Source organism: Phocoena phocoena, chromosome 1 (assembly GCF_963924675.1).
Source record: "Phocoena phocoena chromosome 1, mPhoPho1.1, whole genome shotgun sequence".
NCBI lineage: Eukaryota > Metazoa > Chordata > Mammalia > Artiodactyla > Phocoenidae > Phocoena > Phocoena phocoena.
In genome coordinates this window covers 118,698,944-118,716,218 of record NC_089219.1, presented here as the reverse complement: position 1 = coordinate 118,716,218, position 17,275 = coordinate 118,698,944, and the positions used below count along the sequence as shown (strand labels likewise).

The 17,275-nt window shown below is 39.4% G+C and overlaps 1 protein-coding gene across 2 annotated transcripts in view; it reads right to left on the bottom strand.

Annotated features, from left to right (window-relative positions):
• Nucleotides 1-17,275, bottom strand: part of DDR2 (discoidin domain receptor tyrosine kinase 2) — a 154,867-nt gene that overhangs the window by 48,382 nt on the left and 89,210 nt on the right. Inside the window, exon 3 of one of the 2 annotated variants that reach the window (XM_065874192.1) lies at nucleotides 7,697-7,805. In XM_065874192.1, coding sequence (XP_065730264.1) covers nucleotides 7,697-7,778 — 82 coding nt within the window. In that variant the 5' untranslated portion in view covers nucleotides 7,779-7,805. Of the gene's footprint in view, nucleotides 1-7,696; nucleotides 7,806-17,275 lie in introns of those variants that run through there. The other variant, XM_065874201.1, reaches the window with a different exon arrangement.

Genomic DNA, 17,275 nt, shown 5'->3' with positions numbered 1-17,275 from the left:
AAAGATTAAATCTGAATCCCTCCCTTGAAAAGTCAAGAGTAAAAGCTTTACACATATTTGGGTAAACTTAAGCGCATTTTTCTTTATTTATATCCACTAAAATGCTCTGCCCACGGGCCAAAGGAGGGAGACCTTAAGCTTTTAGGAAGAAGCAGAGGCTGCATTCTACCTCTGCAAGGGGAAGGGCTCTCAGCCCTCGGACATCAGAGGCTGGACCTCTTTACCGCCCATTAGTAGCTGCAGCTCAGGGAACTTCAGTCTATCATCCTTCTACTTTGCGCTCCCGTCACTTAAAGGGATGATCTCGTATGGCCTCTTCTCAGCTTCTGAACATCTTTGTGAGATCAAGTCTCACATGGCATAATTTAGATCCATTTTTGTAGAAAAAAACAGAGAAGCCTGGGAGCTTCTTAACTTCCCTTCTTTCCTGCCTTCTTTTTATTCCTCAAATATTTATTGATTGCCTCTATAGGCCAAGCACTGTGATAGGTGTCTGTCATGAGGACACAAGAGATCGACCACACCAAATAAGACAATAGCCAAAGTCATAAACATCTGTGAAGCAGGAAAAAAAGAAGTTGCATACTTTTTAACAACTCATCACCTCCCACTTAAGCACCCCCCCCCCCCACTCCAAAACCCTCATTGTTTTGAATGTCTTAACTTTTGCTTTACTTTACTGTGTATGTGTCCAAACCACTGAAAAATTCTGGGAGGGCTATCTTACCACATCCATGCTCTTCAGAGTCCTGTTGGCTAAGACCAAGAGCTAAGTCAACAATCACACTATTCTCCCCAGAAAAAATACACCGTCATGGATATGCTCAGCCTGGGCACATGGCCCTGAATCCCTTGGAATTAGGATGGCCGGAGTTCAGGGTTGTTAGAAACCCCTATTCTCCAAAGGTAACTTGAGTCTCTCTTGGAGACCACAAGAGACGATAATAGTCACTAATGAACGCTTTTTCTCTTTCCTCCTCCATCATCTGCTTGATAGAAACTATTGTTTTATAGTGTTTGGGTTATTTTAATTTCCTTCTCTTCCAAAAGTAACAAATCACAACCCTTGATATTTGCATATAACTTTCCAAAGCCCATTGACTTCATTATCTCATTTGGTCTCCCTATAGTAACCCTGTGAAGGGCAGAAAGCAGAGTTTATTCTTCCCATTTTATAAGGGAGCAAAGTGAGGTGCAGAGAGTTAGCTAAAGTCACTAAGCTAGATAGTGACAGAGCTGGAACTAGAATCTAGACCCCTCAGTTGCCGTGGTCTCTTCACCGTCTTTATCGTCATCACGCTCTGCTGTCAGCACATACTCTCCACGCTGTCTGTAATACGACCTCAGGGTCGAGAAGAAACACCAATTCAGGGGACAATCTAGAAAGAGGGCCCAGAGAAGCTTATTGCTTCTTTAGATTTTAGAATGTCCCGATCCCAGATTTGTTGAAATTTTACAGCAAAAGGAACGTGCATCCTGGGAGGGAAGACATTGGCACAGCATTTTGTTATCACTGGGTGAAGGCAAAGCCTTTGATCAGAAAGCACTTGTCACATACCGAGGATCCCAAAATCACGTGGTTCCTGTTTTCGGCAACACCTTGACCTCATCTTTGCCCTATGACCCCTCGGTGACAACCACCTCCACCCTCTTGTTTTTGCTACTTGAGCTCAGTGCTCTCCCTTCCTTTTTTCACTGAGACTGGCAAATTCCTTTATCTCTGGGTCACTCTCGTACCTTCACCATCTCAGCCAGCCTGACATTGGAGACTTGATGTGATTGGGTAGCACAAACATAAAATGAGTCTAACACTCCAGGAGGCAGTAGAGCACAGAGGTCAAGAATGTGCTCCCCGGAGGAGGATCACATCCCAGCTCTGCCACTTGGCTAGGTCTATAATCTTGAGTTACCTAATGTTCCTGGGCCTCAATTTCCCCTCAGGGAAACTGGAATAACAATACCACCTACTTCATAAGATGACTGTGAAGATTATATTTGTTGACACCACTTAGAGTGGTACCAGGAATATATTAAGTGCTCATTAAATATTAGTTGGTATTCTTCAAAATTTGCATTCTCTTTTCCCCCATTTGGCACAACTAAGAGTGCTTAAGAGGCAAATGAGTTCCTGTTATCCCCAGAGAGAGATCCTTTTACTGGCAGGAAGGATACCAAAGGCCACCCTGAGGCTAGACTCGACAAACAAACATACAAGCAAGAAAGAGCCAATCTGGGCAGCAGCTAGCATTGCTCACTTACGAGAAATTCAACCCAGGAGGTGCCTTCCCAGGGCCCTGCTCAAGCCATATGAAGTACACATGTACACATACGTACAAACACACAGCCTTAGCACCTCAGGCCTGGTTTCAGAAACCTGGAACTAGCACCACATTCTGATTAACAGTTGAGGCCCCATAAACCCTCTCAGCACATCTCTGGAGAAAATGAATAATGAGGACCCTGGGAAACAGAAATGATTTTTCAGTATGGAAACGTGTGTTGGTAATGTAGCAGGTATCAGCCTTGGTGGGAGACGAGGGAGTGGGGAGAAGGGGACAACTCTGTGCAGAAAGCACCATAGCATCTCCAGTACTTTGGTTTCTTTGCAAGGGTGAGTTGGTCCTGAAGGGCTGCTAGCTCTAGCCTCGCTTGCTGAGTGTGCTAACAAGAGCGAGTTTCCAAGTGTGACCTCTATAGGATCCTGTTGTCTTACCCTATTCCTTGGCTTCAGGCTGTCCCTCAAACCCAAATTACCTCTCACCCCCATAAATGTACATCAGAAGTCACAGAAAGGAAACCATGAGGCTGCCCAGTTATACGTGATTATTAGAGAAAGATCATTTCCTCAAATGGCTCCCAGAGGAGTGGGTAGTCTGGTGGAAGAAACCTGGGGCTGGGAGACAGGAGCTGGGGGTCCCTGCTTTGCCATTAGCTGTGTGTGCAGTCATGGACAAATCATTCACCCCCTTTGACACCCAGTTCCTTTATCTGTAAAATGAGAAGGAAGGACTTAAATATCTCTAAGGTTCATTGTAGCATAAATAGCCTAGGATTCTAGGTCCCTAGACCCTAAGAACTCACTGAATGCAGGACTGATGCTGGAAAGAATAAAACCACAGGGATGAACCAAAAACCAATTTGGAGCCAGGAGGAGAACTCCTCTCTGAATCTCAAACCCTTAATGTCTTTGTTCCTCCTTTCAAAGTGGGAATATTCTAGATACCAAAGGAGGACTGCCCCACCTCAGAGCTCTGAACTGCTAGCAAGTTGCCTGCTTCCTATGAGGGGAAAATCCAGGATGGAAGTGGGAAGTCCCAGCACTGCCCTGCCCTGGCTCTGTACCATGGATCCTAAATGCCTGGGTTGCCTGTTGGGGAGAAGAGGTGTTTCTCCCTTTTCCAACCACAAGTAGTTGTCACAAGCCAAGTCAGGAGAGTGGGGACAATTGCCCCTGTGCTCTTCACATACAGCAGTGATCTAGTTGGCTGAGTGAGTCCTCAGGACTTCAGGTTTTCAGGACTAGGTTTTCAGAATAACAAGGTTACTTCTATTACTTCCTCCTACCTGGAACTCCACAAGGTTCTGGACCCTTAATGTCCACTGAAACACCGGTTTTATACATTCTGAAGGAGCCTGACCCTGGTGACTGATCAAACAACTTCAATAGCCAGGAGTATTCTTGTCCTTCATTGTGGAGTCTAGAGGTGTCCATTTCCCATGGAGGTAGCCTTGGCTCTCCTATTAAGTCCAGTAGCCCCAGCCCAAGTTAAGAAAGAGGGTTCTTGACCCACGGACCCTTCCGGAGGATGGAAAACTGCGCTATTGGGTCCTTTGCTCATCACCCTGCATGTGTACTCTCTCTCTCTCCCAGCCATTGCTTGTGCTATTTCTTCTGTCTAAAAGGCTTCCTCTTGGACCCACCTGTAGAGAAAAAGATGCCCTAGAGAAGGTGGCTTCTAGTAGCACTATGAAGCTCCTGCAGGCTAGGCTGGGGCGAGGTTTCTGGACTCAGCCTCTCACTAGGGAGCATTTTAGGATTTAAATTGTAAAAATATTCATCAGCTATCTCTTATGTGCTTAGCCTTAAAGGCAAGATTCTTCTGAAGTGCATACTTTAGATCCTTGAGCCTGGGAAGTGGCAGGGAGCTGGGGACAAATGGTCTTTCTTACAAAGAATAGCCATGCAAGTTCAGGGACCCTGTTTCCAAGCCCAAAGCCTAGCAATATCTTCCAATATGGGCAGTAAAGTTCCCATACCACTAAATCATAGTAGGTTTGTGACAAAGGATCTCATACATTATCTAATCCAACTTCATTTTACTACTGGTGAAAGGATTACGAAAGTACAAAGAAAAATATAATGACTTAGCAGTGTTATGCAAATAATTTAAGACCAAGCCAAGGGAGGCAATAAATGAACGGATCAAGAAGATGTGGTGTATATATACAATGGAATACTACTCAACCATAAATAATAATGAAAATTTGCCATTTCATCAACATGAATGGAACTGGAGGGCATTATGCTAAGCGAAATAAGTCAGACAAAGACAAATACTGTATGATATCATTTATATGTGGAATCTAAAAAATACAACAAACTAGTGAATATAACAAGAAAGAAGCAGACTCACAGATATAGAGAACAAACTAGTGGTTGCCAGAGGGGAGAGAGAAGGGGGGAGGGGCAATACCAGAGGGGAGAGTAGGGGATCAAAAGGTGCAAACTATTAGGTGTAAAACAAGCTACAAGGATATACTGTGTGGAAATGCTACTGACATCACCTGACCCACTACCTGCTTTGCTGCCACTGTCAAAACTCCAGTGCTTCAGAGCAGTGAGCCACCAGCCCAACTGCCCTCATGCCTTGACCTGTATCACGCTAGCACTACTCGGCAGCCTCCATGGAGGTGGCAACTGTAGGACACTTGTGATCTCAATTGTAGAGAATTTCTCTAAATAGCAACATTATTCACCCTCTGTTGGCTTCTGCTTCTTTGTCTAGATTGATACTTTTAAATATTCAATATCCTTATTATGAATAAGTCATACTAAGACAGAAGGCTCACTGACCAATGGCCATGGTGAAATCTTCAAAATGAGCTTAAATCAGTGTTTGTTTTAGACTTTATATATTAATTGAATTTAATGCTTAGCTCAGTTACTATTTGCCAAACAATATTTATACTTAATAATCCATTAAAACATATTTCAATATTTAACAATAGATTGTATATAAGATTTGTTTACTACCCAGTTCTCCTGACTTAACTCCAACATTTCATCTATTTATACCAAATGGCCAGCCTGTGGGGAAAATTTAACTGGCCAATAATTTACTCTATTACTTTCAGTCCTTCGGTGACACCAATAAGGACTTCTGAAAAGTCATCCTTAAATCAACATGCGTTTATTATGTACCTACTCTGAGTTCATCAGTGTGTGCGAGCCCTAAGCCTCCATGAGCCCAAAGCTTTGTGACTAGACTCACTGCTTCCCATTGCTTGTCTCCCGCTTAACTTGGTAAAATACAAGAAGTGGTAGAGGGAAGTATTATCCCCTCAGCATACCTCAAATATTCCATGTTCCTGTAAAGATCTTTGCAAGTCAAGACCTTTATTTCTTTTTCCTTGGCAGAGAGAGCCAGCAGAAATAGTTGATGCCAGGAATGGGGGAAAATGTTTTAAAGATAACTGCTTGCTGTCTTCAAACAGCCTGTTTTCTGTTCCAGGGCTACAGCGATGTTGTCAAACACAGATGGCTAGCTCTTTTGGTTTAGTCATTTAAATAGCCTCATGTCATACCAGTCTCTATGAGCGTGCCAAGCACCAAAACATCCTGCCATCCTGTGCATTCACAGCAACTCTTCCTTGGAGACCAAAGCAGGGAGAATGACACTGGGCTTGGTAAATGTAGTAGGAGGCAACCAGACTTCAACTAGGTGAGAGGAATACAAAGCAGAAAAATGAAAGAATGGTGTCAAAGTTCAGATCTGGGATACACCAGCTAAGCTTATTAAAAGAAAGTAATAAGGTGAGCATTTCACAAATGTACACTCATGCTATATGAAGAAGAGGAAATGAAAATGCCCTCAGGAATCCAAATATAGAATGAAGCCACTGGATCGCTCATACACTGCCATGGGGTGGTATATTGGCAAAATCACTTTGGAAAACTCTTTGGCCACACGTAGAAAAACAGATTATATGAAACATATAAGCCACTTCTAGGTATATACTCAAGTCTTTTGACTTGACTATATACCTCTATCAAAAGACCTTTACAAGAAGGGTTACAGAAGCTTTATTCATAATGAGCTCAAACTGGAAATGATCCAAATTCCCATCCACAGTAGACTGAATAAATAAAATATTCAAATAAAATAATAATATACAACAATGGAGACAGTCACCAACTGCATGCAGTGATATGGATGAATGTCATGAACAAAATATTGAATGAAAGAAGCCAGACACAAAAGATGACTCCACTTAAACAAAGTACAAAACCAGGAAGAATGAATTTATGTTGTTAGAAAACAAAATGATGACTACCTTTGGGGTGAGGGTGGGGAAAAGTGACTGAAAGAGAGTGTGAGGAGAGCTTCTGAAGTGCTGGTACAGCTCTGCTTCTTAAGCTGGATACCGCTTAGATCGATGTGCTCAGTTTGTAAAATTCATCAAATGGAGCACTTATGCTATATCTACTTTCCTATATTTATATTTGTGGCAAGATGAAAAAAATGACCTCAACCCTTCACCCTTCCCTTCCCTGAAGGTATTCAGACCTTCCCTGTGTAATTTTTTGTGCTCTCCCACTCTGACTCTGGGCTTGGCCACGTGACTTACTTTGGACAATGATATCTCAGAGAACATGACTCAAGCACTGGCTTGTAACATGCTGCATGTTTCCCTTTCTGCTCTCACTGCTGTGCAATTTCCATTAAAACATATCTATACTAATCTGCTGGAAGAGAGCACAGCAAAGTTGCCCCAGTTGTCAGAGCCAAGGCCATCCTCAATGAGCCAATAACCAGCTTACTCCCAGATACGTGCATGAATCCAAAAGAGACCAGAAGAATAGTCCAACAAAGACCAGACTAAATCACCAGTTTTGCATAAGTTGTTAAGTGGCATTACGATGGTAATAGACAAGTGATACAACTGTATACTTCAATTTAAAGTTAAAATATACATGTAATTTAAAAAATTGGGGGAAGGGGACTAACATACCTATTTTTGAGCATGGCCACACCCTGTAGGAAAGAGAAACTGCCTGAGATCCTACAAGACCAGGGTCCCCAAAACATAACATGACATCCAAGTAAAATACAGGCCTTGGACAGCCAAACATAACTAGAAAACCAACCTGCAGAATTTCTACAAGGCATCTAAAAATTCTCTCCTTCGGTGTCCCAGAAGATGCAGAAGCAAATGTTTGTTTCTTCCACCTCCCATTTTAAAAAATTTTCCTTTTATTCTACCCTACTCCATATAAGAAGCCCTTTCACAATATGTCATAGAGAGAGTATAGTAATTTCTGTTCCTGCTATGGCCAGGTTTCACCATGGAGGGAAAAACAGGGAGGGAAGAATGACCTTTTGGGCCCCTTAGCAGTGCCTTTCCCAAGATGAACATTGATGGGCTTGCGTGTTCAGCTGTCTCCCAGCGTGGGGCTGAGCAATGGCTGTGTTACCTGGGTTAACCTGAGCTTTTGCAGAACTCAAGATAGGCAGCAACAGGAGCAGCACCGAGGGCATTCTGGGAATCAGGATCATCTCAGAAGATGGTGTTGGAACTGGAGCCTGCAGCCCACCAAAAATGCAAGAAAACAAGAAAGAGAAGGAGAGGAAATGAGTGAGGCAGATACTTTCAACATGAATGAACACAACTTGCATCTTTGTGTTCTTACAGTGTTTATTTCTATATTCAGAACTTTAAATCATGGATTTTAATACTTGAATGGGACATTCAATAGTCATATACCGTAAGAATTTTCAAACTCTGGGACATTCAATAGTTATGTAATATAAGAATTTTCAAACTCTATTAGATCATATACTCATGGAATTAAAATTAGCCAAACTATAGGTGGGTAACAACGTTTTAGTAAGATAAATACTTACCCAAATTGTGAATGGTGATAAAGTAAAACTTACATTTACAATGTTTTTTCATAATTTTAATATTGATTCCAGTATTAAATCAAAAAAAACATTCAATGACGTTAATGTGTTTGCCTTTCAAAAGACGTAAGGTCAATATTTATCCTAATTTATTAGCTCTAGAATGGTACCTGAAATTCTATATTTTTAAGCTCCCCCAGAATAATCCATGTTATTAGTGGATTAGAGTTGAGACATCAGCATGAATTCACATTTAGCTTAATAGAGATATAGATGGTCACATATGGAAATATTTATAGATATGTGTACACACAGGTTAGTACACACACACATATATCTATCTCCTCGCTATATAAGCTAAGAGGGTCTAGAAACAATGACACCCCAATAGCAACGAGCAAACCTAGTACCCAGATCTTGACTTCTAATACCATTCTCCAATAAAAGGAACCAGGGTTCCTTGGAGAAACTGCTAATTCCAGGAATGGGGCAGGAAATATGATGATCTTGGAGAATATTTTAGTGCCAGATGAGCCTGGAGAATCTTTTAGTGCCCCAAATTGAGAAAACATACACAAAAATGATGGGGAGGGCTTCTCTGGTGGCGCAGTGGTTGAGAGTCCGCCTGCCGATGCAGGGGACACGGGTTCGTGCCCCGGTCCGGGAAGATCCCACAAGCCGTGGAGCGGCTGGGCCCGTGAGCCATGGCCGCTGGGCCTGCGCGTCCGGAGCCTGTGCTCCGCAACCGGAGAAGCCACAACAGTGAGAGGCCCGCGTACCGCGAGAAAAAAATAAAAAATAATGGGGATATGGCAAAGGAACACGGAGCCAACAGAAGGAGTTCCCAGTGGCCAAAGCTGGAACAACTTAAGCAACAAAATGAGTCAAGTAGTATTGGATTATAACTCAAGATATAAAATAAATATTTACAAGTCCATGTTGATATAAATAAATGATTGAATAAACAAATGGAGGAGAATAGGCAAATTTCTCATGCAAAAAAATTCTAAATAATTATATAGATACTCTCTACTCTTAAAGAGGTGGTGCATAACCACCCCTCTCACTTCCCCACCCCCGACTCCTTAAGTGCGAGCTGCACACAGTGGCTTTCTTCAGAGCACAGTATGGAAATGGAGAAGGTAATTTTTCAGTAGAGAAACATGACAAACACCACCTCAAGCCAGGTGATCACGGTTAGCATCAACTTTGTTAAGTCACGCTGATAGTATGTATCCTTGATATGATGTGATGTGAATGGCACTTAGCCTCTGTGGTCTTTTCCCCAAAACCCCATTACTCCAGCCTAATCATGAGAAACACATCAGACAAATCCCAATTGAGGGAAATTCTACAAAATTCCTGACACATAATCCTCAAAACTGCCATGGTCACCCAAGACTAGAAAGTCTGGGAAACCGACACAGCTAAGGGAGCCAAAGAAGACAGGACGACTAAAAGCAATGGGATGGGATCCTGGAACAGAAAAAGGACATTTGGGGAAAACTGAGGAAATCTGAATAAAGTAGAGACTTTAGTTAATAATGATGTATCAGTATTGGTTCACTAACTATGACATATGTACTACACTAATGTAAGATGTTAATAATAGGGGAACTTGGGTAGTGGGTAAATAGGAAATCTATGTACCATCTTTGCAATGATTCTGTAAATATAAAACTGTTCAAGAATAAAGTTTATTTAAAAAAGAAACTCTCTTCCAGGTAACACTAATAGTCAACAAACACTGGATCCACTGTTAGGAAAAATATGTAAAACAAAATTATAAAGGGAGACAAAATCCCTTTAAGCTTGAGTGATCAGAGAAGGTTTCATGATGAAATCAGCATCTGATCAGATTCTTGAAGGATGAATAAGATTTTAATGGGCAATAATGGGAATAGAGTAAATAATAGGATGACATAGCTAAGACACTTTTTTGAGGAAACAGGAGCTTTCTATGATGTTTTCTAGGTAGTAGAACTCTGACCCACCCAAAATGGTAAGAAAAAAAAAAAGGTATTCAGATAGTTCTGCCTGAAGAGGATAGAGCCAGAAACTAATCAAATACAAAAAGACTAAAGTGGCATCACAGTAGGGGGCAGGGGCAAGTGATCCACAGACCACAAAAGGGTGATGACCATAGTTTCATGGCATTGATTTGGAGAGATAAAATATGTCTCAGTGCCTACACACTGCCAGCAGCAGGAACACTGCGTTTCTATAAATAAGGCCACAAACAAACATGCCCAGAAAAGAAACACACAGGCAGACCTTGGAGACATTGATCTTGGCTGTAGTCTAGCACTAACCCGTGACCATGATCCAGGATGTCCTTCTACAAAGATCTGAGCTCCTTGTGAGCAGCCATTCAGCCTTGCGAGCCCTGCCTTGGGTAACCACCCTCTCTTAGCAGCCTTTTGAAGAAGAGTGCTACAATTCTCTTTCATGACACCTTCTTTGTGGGTTCTTGGCCATTACTTTCTCCCCTCCATGACCTTCCCCAGTGGTTCCTTCTTTAAGGACTGTCTCCTACACCTCATTCCCTTCACACACTGAATTTGCTTCTATTAGATCCTCCATAACATTGTTATAAAATTACCCATTTAATCATTAGCTTCAAAATGACTCATTCTTGTATCTCCAAAAGAATACATTATATCTCGTACAAAGGAGGTGCTCAAAAACAGTTTTTAACTGAACTAAGGATTCACAAGTTGCTCAAAAAGTGTTGACTGAATTTCCTTTTGGAAACTCTTACTTGGTTGCAGGCTGTGAATCTCCAATACCAGTGATTATTTCTGTTTGTTTTTTTAAAACTAGGGTGTCCAGCAGCTAACAAACACAAAAGAACCATTAACAGACCTAGGAGTACTATAACTGTACCATGGATATCTAACACGTGCCAAGGGCTATCTCATGTAATATTCACAGTAACCCAATGAGGTTTGTTTTCATCAGTAAGGTAATTGAGGAGGAAGAGGTTAAAACTGATCTGGTTACACAGCTGATAGGCACAAAAACTCATACATGAACCCAGGGTTTGTATTACTCTAAAATCCACTTAGGTCCTTTTGTTGTTGTTTATTTTGTTTTTGTCTTTGTTTGTCATTATACTACACTCTCCTTTTATTTTTTTAACATCTTTATTGGAGTATAATTGCTTTACAATGGTGTGTTAGTTTCTGCTTTATAACAAAGTGAATCAGCTATACATATACGTATATCCCCATATCTCTTCCCTCTTGCGTCTCCCTCCCACCCTCCTTATCCCACCCCTCTAGGTGGTCACAAAGCACTGAGCTGATCTCCCTGTGCTATGCGGCTGCTTCCCACTAGCTATCTATTTTACGTTTGGTAGTGTATATATGTCCATGCCACTCTCTCACTTCGTCCCAGTTTACCCTTCCCCCTCCCCATATCCTCAAGACCATTCTCTAGTAGGTCTGTGTCTTTATTCCCATCCTGCCCCTAGGTCCATCAGAACCTTTTTTTTTTTCTTAGATTCCATATATATGTGTTAGCATACGGTATTTGTTTTTCTCTTTCTGACTTACTTCACTCTGTATGACAGACTTTAGGTCCATCCACCTCACTACAAATAACTCAATTTCGTTTCTTTTTATGGCTGAGTAATATTCCATTGTGTATATGTGCCACATCTTCTTTATCCACTCATCTGTTGATGGACACTTAGGTTGCTTCCATGTCCTGGTTATTGTAAATAGTGCTGCAATGAACATTGGGGTGCATGTGTCTTTTTGAATTATGGTTTTCTCAGGGTATATGCCCAGTAGTGGGATTGCTGGGTTATATGGTACAGCCACTATGGAGAAGAGTATGGAGGTTCCTTAAAAAACTACACTCTCCTTTGATCTGGCCTCTGCTACGTCACCAGAGCTACAATCCTGCTCAACCTTTCTATTTAGCTACTTTCAGACTTCTTACATTTTTTTCTTTCATTTCCTACCACCTTAGGGCCTTTGTTAAAAAGTTTCATTCCTCTCTTCATCTGGTTCAAATCTCCATTCAATGGTTACTTCCTCAGTGAAATGTTCCCTTACCCCCTTGATTGTACAGGCACTGAAAGAATCTTATAATTCTTCTACATAGAAATGATCATAGTTTATAATTGTATATCCATTGTTGTGGTTGTCTTATTAGTGTCTGCACCCCCATAAGCTCCATGTTTATTTTACTCACCATTGCATTCCCAGCACTTACCAGAGTGCTGGATAAATAGTTGCAGAATGAATTACTTATTGTCTTGAGCCACATATTCAGTGATTCTATCTGGCTATTCCAAATTCCATACCCTAAAAGGAAGTATCCCCAAAGCTTGTAATAAACAGACATCACCCTTTTCTGCCTCTTTGAATGAATTTTTCCAAAGGTTCAATATTTAAGCAATGTGACATGTGAATAGAATCCATAAACATACATGGAAGAATTTCAAGAAGATAAAAGGTCCTTCTCTACCCACTTCTTTGGTTAACAGTGCAAATTCCTTTGACAAAAAATGTATTCAAACCTTAAAAATAAAAAGTCATTGGCCTTCATTCATTCATTCAGCAACTATTTTCTGAAAGCCTATTAGATACTGTTCTAGGTGCTAAAAAAGGCAGAGAAGACCCCTGTCATCATGGAGCTTATAATACACAAGCAAACAAGTAAATAAATAAGAAACCTAAAGAGATATACCTGCCATGAAGACAATAAAATGCTGTAATGTGATGGAGAATGGATGAGGGCTATTTCAGGTAAGGTGGTCAGGAAAGGCCTCTCTAAATACAGGATTGACAAAGAAATAGATAAATAGAACAATGAAGAGAATAGACAATACTCATATACACAAGAAAAGACTCATATATAAGTGGGAACTTTCTATATGAGAAAAGGGGCATTTAGAATCAGTGAAAAGTTTCAGATGATTCAATAGCATTTTCAAAAACAAATAAAGGTATCTGACACAAAAATAAAGAGCCCGAAATGTAAAAATAGAACTATAAAATTATTTCTGGAAAATCTTGAGAATCTGCTGTGAGCTAAAGGAAAACCTGCATAAATGAGACATAGAAAGCAAAATCCACAAATGAAAAGAATGATAAATATTTTCATCAAAATTCAAAACATCTTTGAAGTAAATGACATCATAAACTTAATAGAGAAGCAACAGGCTAAGATAAATATTTGAAATTTTAGAACAAAACAATGTGTATGTATTTCTCTGGTATAAATAAATAACCTCTATAAATCATTTTTTAAAAAAACACTAGAAAAATGGGCCAAGTCAATTAAAAGCATTTAACAGAGGAAAATATATAATGTCGGTAAAAATCTAAAAGCACTCAACCTCACTAGAATCAGAAAGACAAACATTAAAGCAGTAGTTGAATACCAATTTTATCCATCAGATTGGCAAAAATTTTGTGTGAAACTATGAAATTTGGCAGTAGTGTGGAGAAATAGATACTCTCATACTCTGCCACTGGGTATACAAATTAAAAGATAATTTAAATTAAAACATATATATAGACTCTGATCCATACATTCCACTTATTATTTACCATAGGGAAATATTTACATATGTGCACAATGAGGTAGGCACAAAGAAGTACTTTGCAATATTTAAAAAAATTTTATTTTATTACGGTAATAACAATTAATATGACCTTCCCTCAACAAATTTTTTATTCTTTTAATTTTTTAATTGAATTTTATTAATTTTTTTATACAGCAGGTTCTTATTAGTCATCAATTTTATACACATAGTGTATACATGTCAATCCCAATCACACAATTCATCACACCACTCCCCTCACCCCTCCACCACTTTCCCCCTTTAGTGTCCTTATGTTTGTTCTCTACATCTGTGTATCAATTTCTGCCCTGCAGACTGGTTCATCTGTACCATTTTTCTAGGTTCCACAGATATGCGTTAATATATGATATTTGTTTTTCTTTTTCTGACTTACTTCACTCTGTATGACAGTCTCTAGATCCATCCACGTCTCAACAAATCACCCAATTTCATTCCTTTTTATGGCTGAGTAATATGCCATTGTATATATGTACCAAATTTTCTTTATCCATTCATCTGTCGATGGACATTTAGGATGCTTCCATGACCTGGCTATCGTAAATAGTGTTGCAATGAATATTGGGGTGTATGTGTCTTTTTGAATTATGATTTTCTCTGGGTATATGCCCAGTAGTGGGATTGCTGGGTCATATGGTAATTCTATTTTTAGTCTTTTAAGGAACCTCCATACTGTTCTCCATAGTGTCTGTATCAATTTACATTCCCACCAACAGTGCAAGAGGGTTCCCTTTTCTCCACACCCTCTCCAGCATTTGTTGTTTGTAGGTTTTCTGATGATGCCCATTCTGACTGGTATGAGGTGATACCTAATTTTAGTATTGATTTGCATTTCTCTAATAATTAGTGACATTGAGCAGCTTTTCATGTGCTTCTTGGCTATCTGTAGAGAAAAGTTTATTTAGGTCTTCTGCCCATTTTTGGATTGGGTTGTTTGTATTTTTAATATTAAGCTGCATGAACTGTGTGTATATTTTGGAGATTAATCCTTTGTCCTTTGATTCATTTGCAAATATTTTCTCGCATTCTGAGGGTTGTCTTTTCGTCTTGTTTATGGTTGCCTTTGCTGTGCGAAAGCTTTTAAGTTTCATTAGGTCCCATTTGTTTATTTATGTTTTTATTTCCATTACTCTAGGAGGTGGATCAAAAAAAGATCTTGCTGTGATTTATGTCAAAGAGTGTTCTTCCTATGTTTCCTCTAAGAGTTTTATAGTGTCCAGTCTTACATTTAGGTCTCTAATCCATTCTGAGTTTATTTTTGTGTATGGTGTTACAGAGTGTTCTAATTTCATTCTTTTACATGTAGCTGTCCAGTTTTCCCAGCACCACTTACTGAAGAGACTGTCTTTTCTCCATTGTATATCCTTGCCTCCTTTGTCATAGATTAGGTGGCCATAGGTGTGTGGGTTTACCTCTGGGCTTTCTATCCTGTTCAATTGATCTATGTTTCTGTTTTTATTCCAGTACCATATTGTCATTACTGTAGCTTTGTAGTACAGTCTGAAGTCAGGGAGTCTGATTCCTCCAGCTCCGTTTTATTCCCTCAAGACTGCTTTGGCTATTTGGGGTCTTTTGTGTCTCCATACAAATTTTAAGATTTTTGTTCTAGTTCTGTAAAAAATGCCATTGTAATTTGATAGGGAATGCATTGAATCCGTAGATTGCATTGGGTAGTATAGTCATTTTCAAAATGTTGACTCTTCCAATCCAAGAACATGGTATATATCTCCATCTATTTGTATCATCTTTAATTTCTTTCATCAGTGTCTTATAGTTTTCTGCATACAGGTCTTTTGTTTCCATAGGTAGGTTTATTCCCAGGTATTTTTTTCTTTTTGTTGCATTGGTGAATGAGAGTGTTTCCTTAATTTCTCTTTCAGATTGTTCATCATTAGTATATAGGAATGCAAGAGATTTCTGTGCATTAATTTTGTATCCTGCAACTTTACCAAATTCATTGATTAGCTCTAGTAGTTTTCTGGTGGCATCTTTAGGATGCCCTTTATATAGTATCATGTCATCTGCAAACAGTGACAGTTTTACTTCTTCTTTTCCAATTTGTATTCCTTGTATTTCTTTTTCTTCTCTGATTTCCATGGCTAGGACTTCCAAAACTATGTGGAATAATAGTGGTGAGAGTGGACATCCTTGTCTTGCTCCTGATCTTAGAGGAAATGCTTTCAGTTTTCTACCATTGAGAATGATGTTTGCTGTGGGTTTATCGTATATGGCCTTTATTATGTTGAAGTAGGTTCCCTCTATGCCCACTTTCTGCAGAGTTTTTATCATAAATTGGTGTCAAATTTTGTCAAAAGCCTTTTCTGCATCTATTGAGATGATCATATGGTTTTATTCTTCAATTTGTTAATGTGGTGTATCACATTGGTTGATTTGCGTATACTGAAGAATCCTTGCATCCCTGGGATAAATCCTACTTGATTATGGTGTATGATCCTTTTAATGTGTTGTTGGATTCTGTTTGCTAGTATTTTGTTGAGGATTTTTGCATCTATATTTATCAGTGATATTGGTCTGTAATTTTCTTTTTTTGTAGTATCTTTGTCTGGTTTTGGTATCAGGGTGATGGTGGCCTCACAGAATGAGTTTAGGAGTGTTCCTCCCTCTGCAATTTTTTGGAAGAGTTTGAGAAGGATGGGTGTTAGCTCTTCTCTAAATATTTGATAGAATTCACCTGTGAAGCCATCTGGTCCTGGACTTTTGTTTGTTGGAAGATTTTTAATCACAGTTTCAATTTCATTACTTGTGATTGGTCTGTTCATATTTTCTATTTCTTCTTGGTTCAGTCTTGGAAGCTTTTACCTTTCTAAGAATTTGTCCATTTCTTCCAGGTTGCCCATTTTATTGGCATAGAGTTGCTTGTAATAGTCTCTTAGGAAGCTTTGCTTTATGTGGTGTCTGTTGTAACTTCTCCTTTTTCATTTCTAATTTTATTGATTTGAGTCCTCTCCCTCTTTTTCTTGATGAGTCTAGCTAATGGCTTATCCATTTTGTTTATCTTCTCAAAGAACCAGCTTTTAGTTGTATTGATCTTTGCTATTGTTTTCTTTGTTTCTATTTCATTTATTTCTGCTCTGACCTTTATGATTTCTTTCCTTCTGCTAACTTTGGGTTTTGTTTGTTCTTCTTTCTCTAGTTCCTTTAAGTGTAAGTTTAGATTGTTTACTTGAGATTTTTCTTGTTTCTTGAGGTAGGCTTGTATAGCTATAAACTTCCCTCTTAGAACTGCTTTTGCTGCATCCCATAGGTTTTGGATCGTCGTGTTTTCATTGTCATTTGTTTGTAGGTATTTTTTGATTTCCTCTTTGATTTCTTCAGTGATCTCTTGGTTATTTAGTAACATACTGTTTAGCCTCCATGTGGTTCTGTTTTTTACGTTTTTTTCCCTGTAATTCATTTCTAATCTCATAGCATTGTGGTCAGAAAAGATGCTTGATATGATTTCAATTTTCTTAAATTTACTGAGTCTTGATTTGTGACCCAAGATGTGATCTATCCTGGAGAATGTTCCATGTGCACTTGAGGAGAAAGT